The sequence below is a fragment of the Rattus norvegicus genome, chromosome 19, assembly GCF_021556685.1.
Source record: "Rattus norvegicus strain SHRSP/BbbUtx chromosome 19, alternate assembly SHRSP_T2T, whole genome shotgun sequence".
Classification (NCBI taxonomy): Eukaryota; Metazoa; Chordata; class Mammalia; order Rodentia; family Muridae; genus Rattus; species Rattus norvegicus.
Genome location: NC_141552.1, coordinates 22,620,403 through 22,646,331, shown reverse-complemented (window position 1 = coordinate 22,646,331; position 25,929 = coordinate 22,620,403). Strand labels below are relative to the sequence as shown.

The 25,929-nt window shown below is 43.7% G+C and overlaps 3 protein-coding genes across 6 annotated transcripts in view; 2 read left to right on the top strand and 1 right to left on the bottom strand.

The window, feature by feature from the left end:
• LOC147999135 (disks large homolog 5-like) overlaps positions 1 to 9,929 on the top strand; it is a 31,434-nt gene extending 21,505 nt beyond the window's left edge. The window contains exons 1-6 of one of the 2 annotated variants that reach the window (XM_087596140.1): positions 5,221 to 5,387; positions 6,421 to 6,580; positions 7,764 to 7,907; positions 8,542 to 8,708; positions 9,429 to 9,534; positions 9,652 to 9,929. In XM_087596140.1, coding sequence (XP_087452266.1) covers positions 5,261 to 5,387; positions 6,421 to 6,580; positions 7,764 to 7,907; positions 8,542 to 8,708; positions 9,429 to 9,493 — 663 coding nt within the window. In that variant the 5' untranslated portion in view covers positions 5,221 to 5,260 and the 3' untranslated portion in view covers positions 9,494 to 9,534; positions 9,652 to 9,929. Of the gene's footprint in view, positions 1 to 5,220; positions 5,388 to 6,420; positions 6,581 to 7,763; positions 7,908 to 8,541; positions 8,709 to 9,428; positions 9,535 to 9,651 lie in introns of those variants that run through there. The other variant, XM_087596139.1, reaches the window with a different exon arrangement.
• Positions 1 to 25,929, top strand: part of LOC147999107 (uncharacterized) — a 924,037-nt gene that overhangs the window by 245,758 nt on the left and 652,350 nt on the right. The gene's annotated exons all lie outside the window — the stretch shown is intronic.
• Positions 1 to 25,929, bottom strand: part of LOC147999133 (disks large homolog 5-like) — a 190,466-nt gene that overhangs the window by 88,919 nt on the left and 75,618 nt on the right. The window lies entirely within an intron of this gene.

Genomic DNA, 25,929 nt, shown 5'->3' with positions numbered 1-25,929 from the left:
CTGACTGGATGTAATAAAGATCTGATGGCCAAGAGCTGCGTCAGGAAGTATGTGGGCAGAACTTCCGGCATAGAGAGGGACATAGGCAGAGGCAAGCTGAAGCAGGAGATTCAGAATAGACATGGGCAGGAAGAGATATGGAACAGACCACGGCAGAGGGGTAAAGAGCTAAGCAGCAGGTGGGTCTCAATGGTAGAAGAATGGGGTTAAATTTTAGAGAAGATGAGGGACTGCCCAGTGAAAGGCCTAAGATTCAAACTATGTTCGAATTCTCCATGTCCCATTCACACCTCAGGCAACTCTGTGAAAATAGTACACAATACAGTATTAACATGGCTTTGAGTCTGTGGTTTGGTTACTTTTGGTCACTGTTCCTCAAGACTGCAGGAGAAGGAACAACACACAGGGCAAACACATGAAAACCATGTGCAGCTTAGAGTGGAAAAGATGACTAAGAAGTTTAATGTCACAGCAAAGTCATGTGCTGAAGAGGAGGGTGACATAGTTAAGGAGATGAATGTTATTAACAATAAGCCTCCTGCCTCTGTACTGTACAGATGTGGAAGGTGTCCTCAAGGCAAGACTCTTACCAATTAAAGTTCCAACTTGGAAAAGGGAGCTCAATAGATTTCGTGCTCCTACAAAGCAAGTGCATAGGGAAGCTGCTGCAGTTGTCATCCAAGCAGGCAGCTGACAGGTCAGTGCACCTCATGTGGCACGGAATTTGGAGGAAAAAAGATTTTAAGATTCAGGATGACATGAACAGGACCAGGCGACTCTCGCATTTATGTTTTTATTATTTGAGGCTTGAATTAGAATGATACTCATAGTCTCATTTTTTTAGTTTTCTTTCATTATTTTATCTACATTTCCAATTTATCTCCCACTCCATGTTCCTCTACATGAGTCTCTCTTCTGTCCCCCACGCCCTCTCCCTATGAGATTTCTCCTCCACCCACCAATTCACTCCTGCCTCAGAGGCCTAAGTTCCAATATCATGGTCCATGACGCTTCCTCAGAAACAAGGTTCTCCCGTCCCAGTGATCCCAGATAAGCTAGTCCTCTGCTACATATCTACCTGGAGCCATGGGCACACCCTGATTCTTTTATTAGTTACCTTAGTTAAGGTGTCTCTTCACAGCAATAGAGCAGTGACTGACAGGCTTAAATTCACTTTGCATCCCAATTTTTGTCCTTTCTCTATTTACTTCTCTCCCACAGTTCCTCCCCAATGTCCTCATACCATCTCCTCTGAGAGAGTAGAGGAATATCCCTCAGAGTGTGCCTCCACCAAGACACATCAAGTTTTTGTAGGGCTGGTGCACCTTCTCCCACTGAGGCCAGGGAAGACACCTGAGTTAGGGTATCAGATTTCACAGACAGGCAAACCTTTGGGGATAGCCTCGGCTCCAGTTACTTACAACAGTGTATGTAATACTGTATTAAACTTAGTAAGGTTTATTTACCTTCACCTAGCAACTCATCCTGAGAAACAGTGCTCTGGCCTGATGCTTTTGTGTTCAGCCGTATCTTCCTCTTTCTTCTGTGCTTACCATTGTAACACAGGAGAAGCTTCTAATATTCATGTTGCCAGATCTTTCTGGTCTTGGGGGATAATTCTATTCTGAGTTGTATATGGATTTAATATCTTCTTTACGTATGATGAATATATACTTCAGGAAAGGACTGCTTCCTTGTTTCTATTAAGATCTAATATGACGAAAGGATTCTGATTAATATTCCAGAATCGTAGGCCACCAGGTTGGTATGTCATCACTCACTGAAGTGAGGTGAATTTTATAACACCTTTTGGCCACCCACTTTCAATGTCATTATGTGGTATTGCCTTAGGTTCTTTTCTACATTCCCCTGCCTTTGGCTGAGTATATGTTTGAGGTCTCTCTGTGACTGTGCAAAGAAGTAAGAGCTAGGGCTGGCCAACAAAATAAGAAAGTACTTGTTCATCCAAAAACAAAAACAAAAAACAAACAAACAAACAAAAAAAGCTCTAGGGTAAAATATCGGTGCTAGTGCTGAACTGAACTGTCAGAGGTAATTTTTTAAAGTAAATAACACTATCTTGGGGCTGATAATATGAATCAAATATCCTGCAACATAAGTTTGCAATGTTGCCTGCATTTTATAAATCAAGTCTGACCACCGTTTTGGTTCTTTCCAATCATGTCTGAGTGCATCATCACGGGAACCCCAAAGAAAATCAGAAATGGGTCCTTGAAGCTGATGCACAGGGCCAGTATAGACCTGAATATTACAGAGGACACCTTGATTCTTAACACAAGGGATCATTTCTCCATCCCTCTTGTCACATAATTTATGACAAGATGTCACCTTTCCTAACCTTAGCTTCTTTTCCTAAGTGCTGCTGAAGGGAAGATTTGGTGTCAAGAGGTCTGGACTCAGACCACAGGAACACTGAATTCATTTAAATAGGTGTAGTTTATTGAATGCACACACCAATACAGTTCAACCAGAGCAACAGCTCACAACTGTGTACTGGACATTGCTAGGCCCAGCTCATTGCAAAATCCACATGGGCTAAAGCACAAGTGCTGGAAATGCTGCTGTCTATGGGCCCTGACTCGGGTCATTTTACACATAATTGTTCCTATTTTCCTTGAATCTAATGGGTCCTATGTGAAGCTCATAGTTGGGGAACTTGTTAAGATTAACAAACCTTGTAACATACAGAATATAACAGGGTATGTGACCTGCACCACACAGTTCAATGTCAGGTTTTTTTGTTTTTTGTTAGTTTGTTTGTTGGCATCCATGATGTAGAGGCGTATTACAGAACAATAGGAAAGAGCTGGCTGCTGTGTAACAAATTTGCTGCTATTAAGGTAGGTATGGGGGCAAGACCTCAGTAACAGCCCTTAAGATGGGAAGGAGATGATGTGTTTGATATCTGAAAGGAGCTGCCTCAGCTGTGTTTTTCTGCCTGCTCAGTGCCCATTCACCATCACTCTGTCCCTGAAGAGGACCTCAAGGTCTGCCCCCTGCTGCCTGTGAGCCAGGACTAGGCACAGAAAGGCAAGGCCACAGCACTGGTTTCCAATTCCTCAGTAATGCTGGATTTCCAATAATGTACTTGTATACACAAATACAGTGTGGTAAGTTACAATATATACTAATCATTTCTTACATAGGGCAACAGTTGATTGACTACAACTAATTCTATTTTAAAAAAAGAAAAGAAACCTGGCTCTTGTGGAAATATACAAAGAAATATCTACGATGTTGGGCAATGAATTCTGCCATGGACTGAACTCAGAAAAGAGGGGTTGTGAGAAAGATTCATGGTCAAATAGCCCACCAGGTTCACATTGTGTCAACTTGATTTAATCTAATGACAAAGAAGTGGAGTATCTCTGATGGCTTCCTTCTAATCCCTTGAAAGGATCCCTAGGGATTGGCCTCAGTACATCACACTTCTTGATGGGGCAACAACACTCAAGGAAGCTTGAGATTGTCATAGGCACAGTATTATGCTACATATACAGAGTAGATAATACTACGATGTTCAGATGATGATATCCATTTGTATGCACTCTTAAGGTGAACCTAAGGAAAGAGAGATCAAGGTCCTTAGAATGGAAAGATCAGTCCCAGTTTTTTTTTTCTACCATTCCAAACTGAACGACTGGTAGGGAGAGAATGGTAGATAATCGAGAATTGGTGGATGATGCTTTGAATGCCGGTGGGTTTCTGTGCTGGTTTTAGACATGGTCTCAAGTATCCCATGTTGCCCTCTCCCTGGCTGGCCAGGTTCACTTTGAGCTCAGATAAACCTCCTTCCACTTTCCAATAGATAGGCTTACAAGAGTGGCTTCCAAGGACTGTGAGGACAGCATTAGCCTTTGACAGTTGAGGTGTGCAACCCACAACTATAGTTTTAGCCACGTTTTCCCATGTCTACCAGCTATTTCAGAGTGTTGCTGTTCTATGCCTGACAATCGGGGACACAGAAAAATAACCTGATAGAGAGCAAGGACATGGTGATCACATCCTTACCTCTTCTGTACGTTCTGGATGAGGTTTGTTAAAATTCCAATATTGCAAAAAGCTTTATATAGGGCCCATCACATCAAGGGTCACTATGTACTGTTCTATCTAAAATGTCTAATCAGAACTGATTACCATATAACACTTCCTGCAGTCCTCATATGAGAAACTTGGGATTTTGTTTTGACTTTTTCTTTTCTCTGTCTCTCTTATTTTTTGGTATATAAGTTGAGAGAAAGATAGTTAGGGCCATGAATTTGCCCCCAAAATTTGAACTACGGATGTGATCAATCAGTGTTAATGGGTGCATTCTGTAAAGTATTCATTTTTCACTATGATAGATGCTTTTGTGTTTGGTGTGGTGGCCATTTCCCAGTGTATAGGTGCTGGGACCTTGCTCTATCCACTTAATGATGTTTATAGCCTCATTTTAGACCTTTCTGTGCACCCCCTATATCTCTTGACTATTTTATTTTTCTGATAGAAGCTCATGGTATATCTTACTCAGGCCTGTGAGCAGTGCTCCTTTGGCGACATTGGTGCAGAGAGGAGAACCCCACCACCAGCATGAGGTTCCCTTCACTGCTGGCTCCAATATTGCATTTTCCTCTGCCAACTGGTCTCCACACTTTTCCTAGCACCATAAAGAATTCAACTCTTTCTCCTAAGGAATTTTCTGGCAATTGTCGATTGCTAAGCACATGACTTCATGAGTGTTCCCCTAATACACACGCATGTTGTAACCTACCATGCAGACTATTTCTTGATGTGATATAAAGCACATGTACATAATGAGACAGGAGAACTTTTGACTGCATATTCAAGCTGGTGTGAAATCTCAGGAAGTTTTAATGGCTAACATTGGTGAATGAGGACAATTTGAGTTAGTGAGACATTTTGGGGCAAGATATGGAAGGAAACATTCATTTAGATGCATAGGAATTACTAAGGTTTTTTTATAATCAAGCCTTGAGGAAAATTTGGCTTTGGAAGCAGGAGATGCTCAGTGGCTCTGCCCCAGGAAATTCTCCTGGAAAGGGCACCTCAGCTTATGCTCAGTACAGGGAGAACATTAGCAGGGAGACAAAGTCTGCTCTCCATGACATCTGCTGTCCCTTCTTGGACATTCTATTGTCTCCTAGAGAGTTCTGGCATCCTCTGTGATGTCACCAGTGTTGTAGTGACAACCAGTGCCCTAGTTTCTCTCAGTCTGAATCTGGCGGTTACACCCTAAGACATGTTTTCCCGTCTTCGCAAGCGTTTTGGGAGGGGGAACGTCGATTGTGGACAGACTAGAGTGAAGGAATCTGGCCTTTCGTCTCAAAGTAATGATGGACAGAGACAGCACTTCTGGGGAATGTTTAGTAAGTTATGGGCAGTATATTTGGAGCTCCCTGTCAGGGGGGCTGCAGGCTTAGGCTGACCTTTCTAGCAATGGGCCACAGCAACTGGAGCATCTGAAAAGGAATTGAATTTCCATGAACATCACAATTCCTGAAAGTCAGGATTTCAGAACTTTAGTTTCCCCAACCCCACAGGGAGTATATGGTAAGGCCAATGCTATTATACTGTGAATTTCTGGCCTTTACTTTTACAGTGCATTTGTTAGGTTACATTGATATAATAACATGATCAGGAGTCATGGAGGGTCCACCTTTTCTGAGTTTAGACAGGGCAGCAATGTATTTCACTATCATTGCTTCTTTAAATACAGTGGACACCTGACAGTAAGAACAGGGAGAGATTGTGCTCCAGGCAATAACCTTATGTTCTTAGACCTTCTCTGATTTCTTCTAACTGGCAGGGTCATCATTAGCTTTATATATTAGAGGTTGTGTGTTACACACATGTTTCTAAAATACCAAAACTGTTTGGAACATGTGGACCAAGATTCAGCCTGTAACCTATTGGAACTTCTGGGGCATTTGTTATTTCATATAGGGGAATTGATAAGTCTGTTGAACATGACCTCCCTGGAAATGTGTTTTAAATCCAAAGTTGTTAGCCTAGAGTATCAGGGTAGGACATCTGAGTGTCTCCAATCACTCAAGTTTTGTGAATGGTGAATTTATCATCTGAGTTCTGAAACCACAGGGGTGAGGGTCCTGAAACCAAGCTGTACCCTGGTCAGTTGATGTTAATCCTGGAGAAGCCATCTCCATGGTACATGTAAGCACGTGATGTCCGGCATAGGGCACACCTGGCTGCTTACATCTCTTGGTCTCTATAGAGTAGTGGGAGAACTGAGATCCACTGAGGAGGCCTCTTAAGCATAGACCAATCGCCTAGCAGTGACACTGGGTTCCAGGCTTGTTCTCCTGTTTAGGCCTCACTGAGGTCTATGTACACTCTATGAATTCTCCCCATGCAGGTTCACTTGTGTTCTTCTACCTACAGACGCTGGGAGAGAAACATCATCCCCTGGCACTGCCCTAAGCGAGAAGCAGGCCAAGAAGGAAAAGGAGAGGCTGATTAAAGAGCTGCAGCTCATTACCGAGGAGAGAAATGACCTGAGAGATCGCCTGAGGTTTCTGACAGAGAGATCCATGAAGAACATGTATGAATCGCTCCAAATGCTCTTGTTTCATTCCTGGGTCTGCAAGGTCACCTTCATCTTATCCTATTAAGGTTTTGGGTTCTAGAAAGCTGTGCCTCCCTAACCACCCTGTGCTAAACCTCACCTCCCATATAGAGGAGATTCAGAACCTGACCCTTCCTGAGGAGAGAGATGGACAGTGGACTCGTCTGCTTCCATTTATTGAAAAGCAGAATTTGTGGTCTGAATGAAGAATTCAGGGATAAAGTCAGGGAGAATGAGTTCCCAGTGTGCATTTGCAAAGCCCTTGACATCAGGTGGCTTTGCAAGATTGTAATTGCAGTGAGTTTATGGTGAGTCTCTGTATGTGCTAGGCAGGGGACTGAGTGCTGGAAGATACAGGCAGCAGCCTGAGGGGCCTGGTCCCAAACTGTTCATCTCAATGCTTGAATAGAAGTTGTCAGGCTCAGGCCTGTTTGTTATTGTCTGTGTGTCTGTGGGAGCCCCTCGGACACAGCAATGGTGCATGCATTTCTCCTGGTTCTCACAGTGCTCTCTGTTTCCATATTTGCTTTTCTCTTTCTCTAACTCTGTTTACATTTCTCTTTTTTTGTGGGTGTGTCTCAGTCTGTGAGTCTGTGTGTGCATACATCCAAATGCATATGCACAACTGTTATATGTTTATATTTCACTCCACACTTGGAATATAGGAGTCTATTTCTTAGCCTGAGTATTTACCTGTAACACATTCATGGTGAAGTGAATGCTTTGTTCTGGGAGCCCCACTGTCAACAGCACAGTTCTTTGCCTATATGACCACGATTGTCTGTTTATTTGTATTCCTTGTGCAGATTATAATTTTGTGTTGATATATGGTCTGTTATCAAAACAGGAGAAAAGTAATCACAGGTTTCTGGGTGTGTTGGGTGGGGGAGCATGGAGAGGTGTGGCCTAGGCTCTCGATAGCTTAACTGGCTTGACTGCAGATTTCCTCTTGACTGAACAAAGGGAGCCAGGGAAGCCTCCATCTGGATGCTGAGATTCTGGTGTCCTGGACACAGAAAAACACGTTTCTGAAGCTGAAGAAGATCCAATATGTAGAATTCAGAAGGTGTCCTTCCAGGACTGGTGTAGTACAGGACCCACCCTGAGCTCATATATTCCTAAATGCCGATGTTCATTGTATTCTATCATTTGGGGCCAGGCCACACTTCAGGCCAAATCCATATTATGAAGACCTGGAGAGAATGGAGGAGGCGGTCATGTCAATTCTGCACAACTTAGAGATGGAGAACACTGAAATCCATGAGAACAACCATAAGCTGAAGAAGGAGATTACCTTCTCTAGGTAAGTCCTGGTCAGAAAGGCTATCACCTGTGGAATGGCCATTTCTGACTTTCTTTGTTCTGGATTGGACGGTCTTCAGCTCTGGTTCTATCTCTTGTGCTGTTTACACATCAGTGTGCCAGGGTCATTAGGACTCAGTTTTCAGTTCCATAAAAGACTGTTACTCATCCCAGGATTGTCTAGGCATCTTCAGAAGGCTCTAGATAGAACAGCACTGATTGAAGTCAGCAGAAGGTTATTAGGCTGACCTGGACCTATGGTGTCATACCAGGTTTTACAAAACTCAGTGTGTAGACCACATGGTTAGCATGACCTTCTCTTGGTTCTACTGACCTCCTTTGAGGGTGTTGGCCCACTACTAATTGATGTTGCCCCCATGCATTGGGCTTTCATGGATAGTTGTAGATCCATGTTCTTTTTGAGAGATGTGGACACTAATTGGTGCTCGGGCCAAGCAAACAATTTATTCTTCCCGGAATTTATTCTTTGTGGTTTGTGCAGCAGCCTTATATGTATCGAAATGAATTCTATTAAGTCTTCATGGGTATCTGGGACCTGGTAGACTTAGTGGGACTTACGAGTAGGAATGGGAGAAAGGGGCAGCATGATCTTACTATGCAGACTGTATTTCCAGAAACCTGCTCAGCCAGCTCCTGATGGAGAACACATGTAGGAAGAAGTTGGTCCCACTGAAGCAGGAGAGCAAGGAGGTACATCTTGATTGTGCACTGAACCAGAAATATTTGGTTGACTTCAACAAGAAAGATAAAGACCAGCAACGTCCAGACCCAGCATCATCTGGTAGGGATGAGCAGCTGTGTTAGCTTAAAAATATCTGATAAAGTTTGCTAATTTGATACATCTTTGCTCTCTCCTACCACCTTTCTAATTTACACTCACAACCAGCCAACCTCCTCATGTAGTGGAATTGTTCATTGCTCTGCCTATGCACAAGTATTCTGGGAAGCCAACCACTTTTCAGAAACTGAATTATTTTGCAAGTATATTTTGCTGCTCTTTTTGAAGCTGCAGTATAGAAATGGTGACAGATTAATAACATACCTCATTATTGCATATCCACGTGATAGATTGGATGCTCTGTAGAGTTTTGAACAAGTTCTTGGTTCTTTGACAAATGACACTCTGTGGTCATGTGACTTCTTGTGTAGGAAGCACCTTTGCGGGATAAGAACAAAGTGCAAATGTCAAATTAGAACTTGTCATTGGTTTTAACCTTGGTGATATATGGACATCTACTTTCTTCCTGCAACCCAATGAGGTTCCTTCCATTGCCCTGTTCTTGGTTTGCACTGGTATAAGTCTGGGTCCCATATTGGCAGCCCATATTACTTTGAGGCTCTCTGGAGATTTTGCCCTTCCCAAAGAGTAGCAACAATGATATCAGTTAAAAGGTCCATGTTGACTGTCCAATAGAACTGAGATGGTAGAAGGCAGCCTTCCGACAGCTGCCTTGCATTTCACCACCAAATCAGTGTCTGAAAAACTGCCTTCCTCTCCCAGGTCTCAGAAAGTGCAAGAGAGCTGGAATTGGACACACACCAGTAAGAGAGCTTCCTGAAGAATAAGTTGCTTTCTCAGGAGTCCCTGATGACAAACATCCTGAATGGTAACAAATTTTTTGGATGAGTATTCTTCCTCAGAGTTAATTTGTCATTGCTTAGAGACCCTAAATTTATATAACACTAAGCCAGCCTGACTGATTGAGGTCTTACTTTCTTCTCAGAAAACAGCACTTGAGAGACAACTTGGGGGACCTCCTTTCATTATGTGTGCAAGAGGAGAAACAGCAATACATCTGTGCTTCTAAATGTTCGTTAAGATTGTGCTGTTTAGAAATATTTTTGTTATGATTTTAATTGAAATTTTCTTTTTGTTGTTTCATATTTATATGTTCTTGTTACTGTTTTTATGTTTTCAAATATTTTTAAATATTTTAATTTATTTGTTTTAATCCTGTTTTGTTGTAAAAATGAATTCCTTATGAATAAAAATTGAATTCTATCTCTTGACTCTTAAGACCATCATTCTTATTCAAGGGTTCTGTCCCCTCCTGTGGACTTAGAACTGACAGGTGGAGATGGATCTCTGCATGTTCCATGGATCCTGGGCTAATAAGTGAATTCAAAGTCACCAAGGGGTACCCAGTGTGACAGTGTCTTTTGTGTGGAAAATGTGGCTGTTTCTCGGACACACACTTTATGAAGTAATCACTGACATGCTTTACCCAATTGTTAGGGTCCATGTGGTTCTTCTGAGAGAGTAGCAGATGCTCTATCCTGTGAGTCATCACCACAGCTCCTGCAGGTGCTTTTGTCCTTCCACATCATGTACTGTATTAGGTGGACAGGATCACCTCCAATCAAATAGAGAGATCTCAGGAGATGTGTATTCACAGGAAATTTACTGAGCTGTGCATGCTCAATGTGTTAGCTTGCCAGCCATCCCTACAGGGCTCTGGTGTTACCACTCCTCATTGTGGGTCAGGATCATCCTCCAGCACCACTTAGTGTCCATATTAGAGCAGATCTTTCACCTATTATCAATGATGACCATATGTATTCTGCACATCTGACAAAATACAGAATAGAAATTAGCTTCCTGTTGGCCAGATTGGCATAATGAGTTTTTTGATTGTTAGCATGAAAATTATTTTAATCTAGGCAGTTTAGGGAAGAACCTCAAGGACACCCATAGTGAATGCAGCCTGCAGCTGTGAACACAGGTTTCTGTTGGAGAGCAGGCCTGTGCAGGCCCAGAACCTAGGTGGGACAGTTCAAGCTACCCTTTTTCCATGGCCAATCTGGGATCATATTGAGAATGTATTTTTTCCAGGTGACTGATTTCCAATTTATGGAATTGAACTAACTTACTGAGAGTGGAGGTGACTCAGAGAGTTAAAGTACACAAGGACCAATCCAGTATGTCCACAAAAGCTTGCTGTCACCCCAGGGCTTTTAAAAGCTCAGCAGCTAGAGAAGCAATGTAGTATTTGGTTATTCTCATGCTTAGGTCTAGTCATTCATTATAAGCTGACCATGACACAAAAAGAGTCATCTGTGTCACAATAGAAGCTAGTTGTAACTAGATTCACCCCCACACTATCACATCACTACCGTATTTGAGGTTCTCAGTTACTATCTAAGAACCTGGAAGAGGCCTGGGTCTTGCTACACAAACTGATAATTTATGTCTTCATGACACTGTGTGCTTTGTTCTGTTGATGCTACCATTGGCATACAATACCTTGGATACTTTGTGCTGACATCTGTCACATGAGACAATAGTTCATGCCATGCCTAACCTGCATAAACTGTCCTTAGAGTACGGTGTAGTCAGAGGGTCCTTTTTTTTCTCTCTGAATTTTCAAAATATTTCCAGTCTTCAGTCAAGTCTTCAGCCATTGTCCAGTGCCTGTCTTGAGATGTCCACCTTTTCAGCTGAGTGTCTTCATCCAGGCTGCTCTGTAATTCTGTAGAAGATTAATAGGGTTCCAGCCCTAGGATTTAATTCAGTGTGATTGTACTTTCCAAACATGCTCAAAGCCCTACATTCCACCATAGCCTGTGTGCTTTAGAGATAGAAAATAAAGAACCACATTGCACTTGAAATTTCTCCTCCAACAAAAGGAGAGCCTGCATAGGGCCTTTAAGTAACTCTAAGTCCCAGCTTCTGCATAACTCCCTCCATCGACTCCATTATTGGTGTATTTTCATTACTGCTCACTTTATTTTTGGTGTGCAAAGAATGTGTACCATGTCAGTAAAGTGTGTGTGTGTGTGTGTGAGAGAGAGAGAGAGAGAGAGAGAGTGAGAGAGAGAGAGAGAGAGAGAGAGAGAGAGAGAGTTTGTGTTTGTTTGTGTTTCTGTGCAGGTGTTTGTGTATGTTCATCCATGAACTCACTATCAATTTTCATAAAATGACTTAGAAGACTGTAATGAAAACTGTCGAGGTGGATGCAGACGTGTGTTACTAGTGTCCCACGGCACCTGGCAGGTAACACTGAAATGGTGGTCTACTATAATACAGCCTAAAAACAGGCTGTGGATGGTTTACACAGAGATTGTGACGTCATCACCACTAGAGAGAGCAGCAAAAGCTTCATTTATCACATGCTGCTGTTACCAAGATGAGGCAAAGCCTTATCCTACAGAGAGTCTGGTATGATTTGATGGCAGGAAATAAACTTAGTACTAAAATCATTCAATTACAAACAAAGAGGATAATACAAAGAGTCATAAGATTATTCTCATAAGAAAATAGATAGTATTTAAACGATGCCACTACAAAAATTAAAAAATATATATGAGGGCCACTAGGCTTTAATGCAGCCTTTCTACCAGACGTTTAATGACGACCTAATAACAATAGTGCTTCAATTATTCCTCTGATTTGAAAGAGAAGGAACATTGCCAAACCCTTTCTCTGAGTTTCTCTTTTTACCTAGAATACCTGAGTCTGTTGCTTCTTCCATTGTCACCCCATCAATAGAGCTGCAGGGCGAGTCTGTCCAGCCCCAGAGTCTTTCTGCCAGCTGACAGGGCTGGGTTTTGCTCTGCTTGCCCCTGCTCCTGCCCCAGCCCCTGCTCTTGCCCCTGCCCACACCCCCGCCTCACACCCGCACTCGACATCGCCTCCGACCCATCCCCCCCTCCCAGTCCCACCACCGCCCTCAACTCAGACCCGTCCCAACCCCCGCCCCCAGCCTGCCCTCGCCCCTACCCTGCCCCCGCCCCGCCCCCCCACATCCATCCTCTCCTTCGCCCCCCCCCCCCCCCGGCCTCCACCCTCGCCGCCTCTGCTTGCGTTGCTACCATTCCGTCTTCGACTCCCCTGTCGACCCCACCGCCACTGCTGCTACCTTCTCCCACTTCTTCAGCCCAAGACTTTTGAGATCCCGGCTTGCAGCGCTCTGCACTAGGAGGCTAATGGAGGTGAGGAGAGCCTAAGGGACAGACCCCAGGCCTGGCCCCAGAGACTTGTGTATCCCCCTCCCCGGAAGTGCTTTCCCGCAGTTCTCCATTCTGGGTTCAGTTTGTGGGGACCCCAGCAGGTGGCAGGCTTTGCTGATCCTCAGGTGTTAGTCTGGGACAGTGGTGGGACTTATGGTTGAGGGAAGTCTTTCAGGCAAATGCAGGCTTTTCTCAAACTCTTGGACCATCTGGTGCCCTCCCTGGGGTCACAGGACCTGTAGACATTGGGAAGCCACTTTTCCCTGTCCTGTGTGACTTTCCCTGCAGAGTGAGCTCTCCTGCAGGAGATACTCTCACATGCTTCTTTAAAAGCACCTGCTCCTCAGATCCAGATCAGTTGTGAAAACAGGCTTCTCCCTGTCAGTGTGCCAGCTCCCCCTCCCAGCTCAGAGCTGCCACACCTAAGGAGCCTCCAGCCCCTGTACTGGTTGGGTCTCATGGAGGAGTTAGAGCAAAGTGCCCCTTCTGAGAAGTGACTCAGAACAGGAGGTTCCTACAACCCAATGAGGTCTCTTCCAGTTGCCCTGTTCTTGGTTTGCACTGGTATAATTCTGAGTCCCAGATTGGCAGCCTACATTGCTGTGAGGGTTGCTGGAGATTTTGCCCTGCCCACAGAACAGAAGATTCAGAAGAAAGGCCAGTTTGGCATAATGAATTCTTTTGATAGATGGCAACAAAATTATCTTAATCTAAGCAGTTTAGGGAGGAACCTCAAGAGCATCCATAGTGAATGCAGCCTGCAGCTGTGAACACACGTTTCTTTTGGAGAGCAGGCCTGTGCAAGCCCAGGACCTAGGTGGGACAGTTCAAGCTGCCCTTTTTCCATGGCCAATCTGTGTTTGTATTGAGAAAGTATTTTTTTTCCAGTTGACTGATTTCCAACTTATGGAATGGAACTGACTTACTCAGAGTGGGGTTGACTTAGAGAGTTAAAGTACAGAAGGAATAATCCAGATGTCCACAAAAGCTTGCTGTCACACCAGGGCTTTTAAAAGCTCAGCAGCTAGAGAAGCAATGTAGTATTTGGTTATTCTCATGCTTAGGTCTAGTCATTCATTATAAGCTGACCATGACACAAAAAGAGTCATCTGTGTCACAATAGAAACTAGTTGTAACTAGACTTATACCACATTATCACATTATTACTATATTTGAGGTTCTCAGGTATGATCTTAGAAACTAGAAGAGGCCTGGTTCTTGCTACATATAGTCATATTCTATATCTTCACAGCACTGTGTGATTTGTTCTGTTAATGCTACCATTGGCATACAATACCTAGGATATTTTGTGCTGACATCTGTGACATGAGACAATAGTTCATGTCATCCCTTACCTGAATAAACTGTCCTTAGAGTACAGTGTAGTCGGAGGGGCCTTCTTTTCCTCTGAGATAGCCAAACATTTCCAGTCTTCATACAAGTCTGTCAGCCATTGTCCAGTGCCTGTCTTGAGATGTCCACATTGTCAGCTGAGAGTCTTCATCCAGCCTGCCCTGTAATTCTGTAGAACATTAATAGGGTTCCAGCCCTAGGAATTAATTCAGTGTTCTAGTACTTGCCAAATATGCTCAAAAACTAGTTTCCACCCTAGCTCTGTGTGCTATACAGAAAGAAAATAAAGAACCCCATTGCACTTGAAGTTTAGCCTCCAACAGAAGGAGAGCCTGCACAGGGCCTTTAAATAACTCTAAGCCCCAGCTTCCCCACAACCTCGTCCATCAATTCCTTTATTGGTGTGTTTTCATTAATACTCACTTTCTTCTTTGTGTGGAAAGAATGTGCACCATGTCAGTAAAGTGTGTGTGTGCGTTTGTGTTTGTGCATGTTCATCCATGAACTCACTATAAATTTTCATAAAATCACTCAGAAGTCCCTAGTGAAAACTGTCGAGGTGCAGGCAGACTCATGTTACTACTGTCTCATGGCACCTTGCAGGGAGCACTGAAATCGTGGGCTACTTTAATACAGTCTAAAACGAGGCTGTGCATGGTTTTCAGTGAAATTGTGACGTCGTCCCCACTACAGAGAGCAGCAAAAGCTTCATGTATCACATGCTGCTGTTACCAAGGTGAGGCAAAGCCTCATCCCATAGAGAGTCTGGTAGGATTTGATGGCAGGAAATAAACTCAGAACTAAAATCAATCAATTACAAACAAAGAGAATGATACAAAGAGCCAAGCAAAGCAAGAGCTGGCTTTTTTTTTTTTTTTTTGAGAATATCCACAAGACAGACAAACCACAGAGCCTATATCTAAAGTACCAAATCAGAAATGAAAAGGGGGATATAACAAAGGACACTGAGTGAATTCAACAATCATTAGGGCTTACTTCAGAGGCCTTTACTACAGAAAAGTGAAAAATCTATTTGATACTGGTGATTTTTCTAACAGATAACAAATACCAAGTTAAATACAGATCTGGGAAGGTAATGAATAATTCCCATAAGAAAATAGATACAGTCATTAAAGGCTGCCACTCCAAAAATTAAAAATAATAATAATCAGGGCCACATGGCTTTAATGCATCCTTTCTACCAGACTTTTAATGAAGACCCAATAACAATAGTGCTTCAATTATTCCACTGAATTGAAAGAGAAGGAACATTGCCAAACTCCTTCCCTGAGTTTCTCCTTTTACCTAGAATTCCTGAGTCTGTTGCTTCTTCCATTGTCACCCCATCAATAGAACCATTTAAAATGGGATGTAATCGATGTCTGGAGCCTCATTCTTTCCCTTGACCTCCATGCGGTGTCCAGAAGGCATGCCTGTTCTCATGGACATGGACTCATCTCTTTTTGCTGCAGCAAGAAGAAAGCCAGCAGAGGAGGCAGGAGCTTACAAAGAATCAGTAGGATTTCTAGAAAAGAAGCCATCCAGATGTCCATTCTCAGAAAACCCCTGGCTTGCTCTCATGTGACTGGGTCCTCAGACACCAGCAGCCTTAGATGAGACCAAGGAAAGCTGTGCAGAGTCCTGGGTCCCCAGGTTCTTGACCTCCTGAGTGACAGCTATAGACACATCCTCCAGGGAATCCTTACAGCTGGTGACATCTGGACAAAGTGAACCAGATGCCAAAATGAGACATGGGAGAGAAATCCTAGACTGTTTGGAAGGAATCAGTCTCTGCTTTTGCTTTTGTCTCTGTGTGCCCTGCTGCTATGATGTTCATGGGGAGCTCTCATGCCAGTGGGTCTCCTCCTAATGTGTTTGTTGTTGCAGATGTCCTGGATGTTCTGGACCCCATCAGAACTCAGCCCGTGCTCAGTCACGGAGGTCAGCACCTTCCTGTCCAACAGGTCATGAGACCTGAGACAATTGAGGTAACGGCAGTTGGCCTGGGTGAAGTGCTCACAGACTTGGACTCTCTTGCATGGCTGTGGCTTCAAGCAGATCTGTTTGTGGCTGTCTCCTTTGTAGTAACTTTTGCAGGAGAAAAGAATCCCCCTGTACCAGGAAGAAGGCCGGCTCCTCTTGGTTAAGCCCAGAAAGCTCATGATTCTTCATGACCTGGAAGCTCTGTTCCTAAAAACTTGGTGTGGATATTTGCAGAGGTTTCTCTGGGATTTTGCATAATGACTCTGTCCCACAAGTTTGAGCTTGCAGAGGCTTGGGCAATCTGTAGCATGGTCCCTGGATGCACTTGAGATTGAAGCCACAGGCTTCAGTAGTAGCCGCCACCTACAGCATGATCCCTGCCTGATCTCCAGTCTCCAATAGGAATAAGCAGTCTTGCCCAGCAGCTCATAGAGCTCTGCCTCTGGAGCCTGATCCTACTCTGCAGTTCCTTTAAGGTCATGCATCCCCTGTGGGTCCACAGGATCTTGGTGATGAAACAGTCTGCCCCAGGATCCCCCATGGTGCACTATGGCTGCAGCTGCTCAGGCTTGTGAGCTGGACTCTGCTTTGTGGAGAAAGGAAACTGGAAATGGGGATAACACATGAAATGGAAATGAAGAAAATAACCAGTAAAAATTAAAAGAATTAAAGTCATCATCTCAGGAGAATGAGTGGGAAGCCAGGTCCTTAAGCAGGCAGGTTCTCCACAACAATGCATGCTGGGTTCAAGACTGGACATGAGGTGCCCTGAGCTTGGGACTGCCAGGCTCCTACTGGGAAGAGAGCTTTCTTCTTCATTTCTGTAAGTCTCTCTAGTTTTCTTTTAAGGCTTTCATCTCATCATTGACTTTCCCAATGACCTTTTATGACAAGCCATTATGGTTAACAAGAATTAAGTAAAGGCTCATTGAGCTGGTGGTAGTTGGAGGTCTGGGGGAAGCCCTGGACAGAGAGATCTTGCCTACCAGGGGTGGGATGTGCACGGTGGGAGGGACTAGTGGAGTGTCATTGGCCTCAGTATGCACAGGCTTGGGGCTGGTGCCTGGCTGCCTGGTGAGCCTCTGTGGCTACTTGGCCTGGGTCCCACCGCAGATGCCCATGGTGGTTGCTGGCCAGTTGTGCTTGCTCTACCTGTCCTCGGGGCTTCTGGCGGGGCTGACCACAGCCTTGAACATGGACAACCGTGGACAAAGTGGGCCAGAAATCGGAGGATCATGGGAGCATCTTCAACTTCCCCCTCCCCAAGCACTGGCAGTTGCAGCTGGAGGACAAGCCACTGTGAGTTTCCCCACATCCAGGCAGGTGTTCTGCACCACCAGGAGAGCAAGGGCAAGCACTGCTGCCACCAGTCCCACATGCACAAGGCCTATTTGCTGACTGGCAGGGCTTCACTTTGCTCTGCCTGGCTCTGCTTTGCCTTGCTCTGCCCTGTGGGCTCTCACTTCTTTGGCCAAAGACTGTTGAGATCCCGGCTTGCCTCACCTTTCTTTTTTTTTTTTTTTTATTAACTTGAGTATTTCTTATATACATTTCGAGTGTTATTCCCTTTCCCGGTTTCCGGGCAAACATCCCCCTCCCCCCTCCCCTTCCTTATGGGTGTTCCCCTCCCAACCCTCCCCCCATTGCCGCCCTCCCCCCATAGACTAGTTCACTGGGGGTTCAGTCTTAGCAGGACCCAGGGCTTCCCCTTCCACTGGTGCTCTTACTAGGATATTCATTGCTACCTATGGGGTCAGAGTCCAGGGTCAGTCCATGTATAGTCTTTAGGTAGTGGCTTAGTCCCTGGAAGCTCTGGTTGCTTGGCATTGTTGTACTTTTGGGGTCTCGAGCCCCTTCAAGCTCTTCCAGTCCTTTCTCTGATTCCTTAATAGGGGACCTATTCTCAGTTCAGTGGTTTGCTGCTGGCATTCGCCTCTATATTTGCTGTATTCTGGCTGTGTCTCTCAGGAGCGATCTACATCCGGCTACTGTCGATCTGCACTTCTTTGCTTCATCCATCTTGTCTAATTGGGTGGCTGTATATGTATGGGCCACATGTGGGGCAGGCTCTGAATGGGTGTTCCTTAAGTCTCTGTTTTAATCTTTGCCTCTCCCTTCCCTGCCAAGGGTATTCTTTTTCCTCATTTAAAGAAGGAGTGAAGCATTCACATTTTGATCATCCGTCTTGAGTTTCGTTTGTTCTAGGGATCTAGGGTAATTCAAGCATTTGGGCTAATAGCCACTTATCAATGAGTGCATACCATGTATGTCTTTCTGTGATTGGGTTAGCTCACTCAGGATGATATTTTCCAGTTCCAACCATTTGCCTACGAATTTCATAAACTCGTTGTTTTTGATAGCTGAGTAATATTCCATTGTGTAGATGTACCACATTTTCTGTATCCATTCCTCTGTTGAAGGGCATCTGGGTTCTTTCCATTTTCTGGCTATTATAAATAAGGCTGCGATGAACATAGTGTAGCACGTGTCTCTTTTATATGTTGAGGCATCTTTTGGGTATATGCCTAAGAGAGGTATAGCTGGATCCTCAGGCAGTTCAATGTCCAATTTTCTGAGGAACCTCCAGACTGATTTCCAGAATGGTTTTACCGGTCTGCAATCCCACCAACAATGGAGGAGTGTTCCTCTTTCTCCACATCCTCGCCAGCATCTGCTGTCACCTGAGTTTTTGATCTTAGCCAATCGCACTGGTGTGAGGTGAAATCTCAGGGTTGTTTTGATTGGCATTTCCCTTATGACTAAAGATGTTGAACATTTCTTTAGGTGTTTCTCAGCCATTCGGCATTCCTCAGCTGTGAATTCTTTGTTTAGCTCTGAACCCCATTTTTTAATAGGGTTATTTGTTTCCCTGCGGTCTAACTTCTTGAGTTCTTTGTATATTTTGGATATAAGGCCTCTATCTGTTGTAGGATTGGTAAAGATCTTTTCCCAATCTGTTGGTTGCCATTTTGTCCTAACCACAGTGTCCTTTGCCTTACAGAAGCTTTGCAGTTTTATGAGATCCCATTTGTCGATTCTTGATCTTAGAGCATGAGCCATTGGTGTTTTCTTCAGGAAATTTTTTCCAGTGCCCATGTGTTCCAGATGCTTCCCTAGTTTTTCTTCTATTAGTTTGAGTGTGTCTGGTTTGATGTGGAGGTCCTTGATCCACTTGGACTTAAGCTTTGTACAGGGTGATAAGCATGGATCGATCTGCATTCTTCTACATGTTGCCCTCCAGTTGAACCAGCACCATTTGCTGAAAATGCTATCTTTTTTCCATTGGATGGTTTTGGCTCCTTTGTCAAAAATCAAGTGACCATAGGTGTGTGGGTTCATTTCTGGGTCTTCAATTCTATTCCGTTGGTCTATCTGTCTGTCTCTGTACCAATACCATGCAGTTTTTATCACTATTGCTCTGTAATACTGCTTGAGTTCAGGGATAGTGATTCCCCCTGAAGTTCTTTTATTGTTGAGGATAGCTTTAGCTATCCTGGGTTTTTTGTTATTCCAGATGAATTTGCAAATTGTTCTGTCTAACTCTTTGAAGAATTGGATTGGTATTTTGATGGGGATTGCATTGAATCTGTAGATCGCTTTTGGTAAAATGGCCATTTTTACTATATTAATCCTGCCAATCCATGAGCATGGGAGATCTTTCCATCTTCTGAGGTCTTCTTCAATTTCTTTCCTCAGTGTCTTGAAGTTCTTATTGTACAGATCTTTTACTTGCTTGGTTAAAGTCACACCGAGGTACTTTATATTATTTGGGTCTATTATGAAGGGTGTCGTTTCCCTAATTTCTTTCTCGGCTTGTTTCTCTTTTGTATAGAGGAAGGCAACTGATTTATTTGAGTTAATTTTATACCCAGCCACTTTGCTGAAGTTGTTTATCAGCTTTAATAGTTCTCTGGTGGAACTTTTGGGATCACGTAAATATACTATCATGTCATCTGCAAATAGTGATATTTTGACCTCTTCTTTTCCGATCTGTATCCCTTTGATCTCCTTTTGTTGTCTGATTGCTCTGGCTAGAACTTCAAGAACTATATTGAATAAGTAGGGAGAGAGTGGGCAGCCTTGTCTAGTACCTGATTTTAGTGGGATTGCTTCAAGTTTCTCTCCATTTAGTTTAATGTTAGCAACTGGTTTGCTGTATATGGCTTTTACTATGTTTCGGTATGGGCCTTGAATTCCTATTCTTTCCAGGACTTTTATCATGAAGGGGTGTTGAATTTTGTCAAATGCTTTCTCAGCATCTAATGAAATGATCATGTGGTTCTGTTCTTTCAGTTTGTTTATATGATGGATCACGTTGATGGTTTTCCGTATATTAAACCATCCCTGCATGCCTGGGATGAAGCCTACTTGATCATGGTGGATGATTGTTTTGATGTGCTCTTGAATTCGGTTTGCCAGAATTTTATTAAGTATTTTTGCATCGATATTCATAAGGGAAATTGGTCTGAAGTTCTCTTTCTTTGTTGTGTCTTTGTGTGGTTTAGGTATAAGAGTAATTGTGGCTTCGTAGAAGGAATTCGGTAGGGCTCCATCTGTTTCAATTTTGTGGAATAGTTTGGATAATATTGGTATGAGGTCTTCTATGAAGGTTTGATAGAATTCTGCACTAAACCCGTCTGGACCTGGGCTCTTTTTGGTTGGGAGACCTTTAATGACTGCTTCTATTTCCTTAGGAGTTATGGGGTTCTTTAACTGGTTTATCTGTTCCTGATTTAACCTCGATACCTGGTATCTGTCTAGGAAATTGTCCATTTCCTGAAGATTTTCAAATTTTGTTGAATATAGGTTTTTATAGTAAGATCTGATGATTTTTTGAATTTCCTCCGAATCTGTAGTTATGTCTCCCTTTTCATTTCTGATTTTGTTAATTTGGACACACTCTTTGTGTCCTCTCATTAGTCTGGCTAAGGGTTTATCTATCTTGTTGATTTTCTCAAAGAACCAACTTTTGGTTCTGTTGATTCTTTCTATGGTCCTTTTTGTTTCTACTTGGTTGATTTCAGCTCTGAGTTTGATTATTTCCTGCCTTCTACTCCTCCTGGGTGTATGTGCTTCTTTTTGTTCTAGAGCTTTTAGGTGTGCTGTCAAGCTGCTGACATATGCTCTTTCCTGTTTCTTTCTGCAGGCACTCAGCGCTATGAGTTTTCCTCTTAGCACAGCTTTCATTGTGTCCCATAAGTTTGAGTATGTTGTATCTTCATTTTCATTAAATTCTAAAAAGTTTTTAATTTCTTTCTTTATTTCTTCCTTGACCAGGTTATCATTGAGTAGAGCATTGTTCAATTTCCACGTATATGTGGGCATTCTTCCCTTATTGTTATTGAAGACCAGTTTTAGGCCGTGGTGGTCCGATAGCACGCATGGGATTATTTCTATCTTTCTGTACCTGTTGAGGCCCGTTTTTTGACCAATTATATGGTCAATTTTGGAGAAAGTACCATGAGGAGCTGAGAAGAAGGTATATCCTTTTGCTTTAGGATAGAATGTTCTATAAATATCCGTTAAGTCCATTTGGCTCATGACTTCTCTTAGTCTGTCGACATCACTGTTTAATTTCTGTTTCCATGATCTGTCCATTGATGAGAGTGGGGTGTTGAAATCTCCCACTATTATTGTGTGAGGTGCAATGTGTGTTTTGAGCTTTACCTTTCAATAGGCACCTCTGTGAAGTGAGGAGAACCAAAGGGACAGAAGGCTGACCTGGCCCTGGAGACTTGTGTCTCCCCCTCCACCAAAGTGCTTTCCTCAGTTCTCCACTCCGGTTTTAGTTTGCAGGGATCCCAGCAGGTGGCAGGCTTCGCTGAGCCTCCCCTGTGAGAAGGGGACAGTGGTGGGACTTATGGTTGTGGGAAGTCTTTCAGGGAGATGCAGGCTTTCTCAAACTCTCCGACCATCCATCCAGTGCCCTCCCTGGTTCCCATTCCCTGTGTTTGTTGCGAAGTCACTTTTCGCTGTCCTGTGTGACTTTCCCTGCAGACTGGGCTCTCCTGCAGGAGATACTCTCACATGCTTCTTTAAAAGCCCCTGTTCCTCAGATTTAGATCAGCTGTGAAAACAGGCTTCTCCATGCCAGGGTGAGAGCTACCCCTCCCAGCTCAGAGCTGCAACACCATAGGATCCTCAGGCCCCAGTGCTGGGTGGGTCCCATGGAAGAGTTAGAGGAAAGCTTCCCTTCTGAGAAGTGACTTAACACAGAAGGTTCACAAGTGACAGTCAACCCCCAAGTATTTCTTCCAGGAGAAAGCACTCAGCTCTCCCCTTTAAACAGTTTAGGCTCCCACATGGCCCAGTTTTGTGATTGGGGAAGATTTTCTGGAGCTTAGTTGGCCAGTCAAAGTGGGGCTACATTCTTTTTTTTTTTTCTTTATTAACTTGAGTATTTCTTATTTACATTTCGATTGTATTCTCTTTCCCGGTTTCCCTGGCCAACATCCTCCTAACCCCCCCTCTTCTATATGGCTGTCCCCCTCCCCATCCTCCCACCATTACCACCCTCCCCCCAACAATCACGTTCACTGGGGGTTCAGTCTTGGCAGGACCAAGGGCTTCCCCTTCCACTGGTGCTCTGACTAGGCTATTCATTGCTACGTATGCAGTTGGAGCCCAGGGTCAGTCTTTGGGTAGTGGCTTAGTCCCTGGAAGCTCTGGTTGGTTGGAATTGTTTTTCATATGCGGTCTTAACCCCCTTGAGCTCTTTCAGTCCTTTCTAAGATTCCTTCAACGGGGGTCCTATTCTCAGTTCAGTGGTTTGCTGCTGGCATTCGCCTCTGTATTTGCTGTATTCTGGCTGTGTCTCTCAGGAGCGATCTACATCCGGCTCCTGTCAGCCTGCACTTCTTTGCTTCATCCATCTTATCTAATTGGGTGGCTGTATATGTATGGGCCACATGTGGAGCAGGCTCTGAATGGGTGTTCCTTCTGCCTCTGTTTTAATCTTTGCCTCTCTATTCCCTGCCAAGGGTATTCTTGTTCCTCTTTTAAAGAAGGAGTGAAGCATTTGCTTTTTGGTCATCCTTCTTGATTTTCATGTGTTCTGTGCATCTAGGGTAATTCAAGCATTTGGGCTAATAGCCACTTATCAATGAATGCATACCATGTGTGTTTTTCTGTGATTGGGTTACCTCACTCAGGATGATATTTTCCAGTTCCATCCATTTGCCTATGAATTTCATAAAATCATTGTTTTTGATAGCCGAGTAATATTCCATTGTGTAGATGTACCACATTTTCTGTATCCATTCCTCTGTTGGGTTCTTTCCAGCTTCTGGCTATTATAAGTAAGGCTGCTATGAACATAGTGGAGCACGTGTCTTTTTTATATGTTGGGGCATCTTTTGGGTATATGCCCAAGAGAGGTATAGCTCAGTCCTCAGGTAGTTCAATATCCAATTTTCTGAGAAACCTCCAACTGATTTCCAGAATGGTTGTACCAGTCTGCCTCCCACCAACATTGGAGGAGTGTTCCTCTTTCTCCACATCCTGGACAGCATTTGCTGTCACCTGAGTTCTTGATCTTAGCCATTCTCACTGGTGTGCGGTGAAATCTCAGGGTTGTTTTGATTTGCATTTCCCTTATGACTAAAGATGTTGAACATTTCTTTTGGTGTTTCTCAGCCATTCGGCATTCCTCAGCTGTGAATTCTTTGTTTACCTCTGAACTCCATTTTTTAATAGGGTTATTTGACTCCCTGCGGTCTAACTTCTTGAGTTCTTTGTATATTTTGGATATAAGCCCTCTATCTGTTGTAGAATTGGTAAAGATCTTTTCCCAATCTGTTGGTGGGGCTACATTCTTAATCCATACTCATTCACACAACAGAACATCTTCCTCCCCACCCACGAGGCCTTGACTTGAACCCAGGTCCTTCCAGGATCAACAGACCTGAGAGAACAGATTGCAGCACAAGAGAGAAAAGAAGCCAGAATAGTTTAAACTGGAGAAAACCCCCATATAGGCCGTTTACCAACTTTAGGGGTTTGCATATTGTGGACTTCAGAATCTTACGGTCAGATTTTTCTGATTACACCTTATAGGTGAAGCTGAAGTCTACTGAGGGTGGGATCATCCCAGGCAGGGAGGGGATCTGACTCTGCAGGCCTGGCCACCCTCTGCATTCTCCCAAAAATAATTTTTAGTCAGCTGTAAATCTGAAGTGAAATTTGTTTTTTGTCAACTCAAACGGTTGACATTTCAAGTCTCACACACCATGTGAGAGACACACATTTATCCACAGGGGATTTGAACTTACTTCTATAGAAATGACTGTGGGCCAACAGAGGGAAAGCATTCTTGCCTTTAGCATTCTGTCTGTATCAGAGACTACATGGACTGGCTTCCTGGACAGACATGTCCAAGCAGACAGACATTGTAATGAGGGAAAACTTAGGCAAGAAATGACCTGGGGACAGTGATTTCAGATTGTGCCTTTAGCCAGGAATCTCTGTTGTCATTAAGGCAAGCAGTCTTGGGCTTGCCAAAACTTGTCAGTTTTTCAGGGCTCTTACAACTGCTCCAGGTACTTCTGAGGTGAAAGCCTTTCATTAAAAAAAAAAGTTTATAGAGCAATATTTCTCCACCTGTGGGTGGCAACTGCTTCACAGGGATTGCATATCAGATACCTTGTACATTATGACTCATAAGAGTAGCAATATTATTTATGAAGTAGCAATGAAATAATTTTATGGAGGGGATCATCACAGTATGAAGAGCTGTATTAAAGGGTTGCAGCAGTAGGACTGTTGAGAACCACTGCCATAGAAGCTGACAGATGGGAGCAGACTCCTCAGCTGAGTAGAGACCCACGACAAGGGATACTGTGTCCCACCCTAGAACCCAGAGGCAGAATCTATCCCAGGAGTCTGTGGGTCACCTTGTCTTAAATTCTTCCAGGGTCAAGAATAGCATTGATCATCTCAGCAGAGTCAGCTTGCACAGCCCACATCAGGCCCATGGCTTCCCTTTACAGAGAAGGATGTGGGTCTAAGTGACAGCCAGTGAGACTGAGGGGACCCTGATACTCATTTGCTTTGAGCTGTGGTTTCTTCACCTGTAAAATGGACGTGTTTCTGCTGAATTGGGTTGTTGTGGAGATTAACAGAACATACAACCTGCTCAGTGTCTGCCTGGCATGGACCCTGCTGGTTAAATGGAAGCTGTCGATGATGACGATATTAAAAGTAGAATTTCTAGCCAGATAGTGTTAGTTGTGGGGCGCCATACAAGTGTTCTAAGCATTTTCTGATTCTAAGACCGCCTCACCTTACAACCTAAGGCTCTTGATTTAAATTTTAAAAAAAGAATAAATATAAAATACCAATATGAAAAAATCATAATCAGAAATGAGCTAATTCCTGCGAAGTCATTTAGCTTTACATTTTCTGCTTCTATTTCCAAGGCATCTAGAGTAGCACTATCCGAGATCCTAAAGCCTTCTATTATGGTGCTACCCATTCATTCCTCTCTCCTTGAGGACTTCTCAGGTGACTTACCAGAATCAGATGGCTTTTAAGATTGTTCCCATCAGGTGCGATCTCTTTGTCCATGGGCCTTGCCCAAAGCTGCAGGGCCAACCTGTTGTTTTACAATCCAAAATTCCAGACATTAATTTTACCAATGAAGTTTCAGGAGTCAGATGCTGAAGTCAAGTAAAGCTCCCAACTGTCTTTCCTGATTCACTGACCTCCCAGAAGAAGAG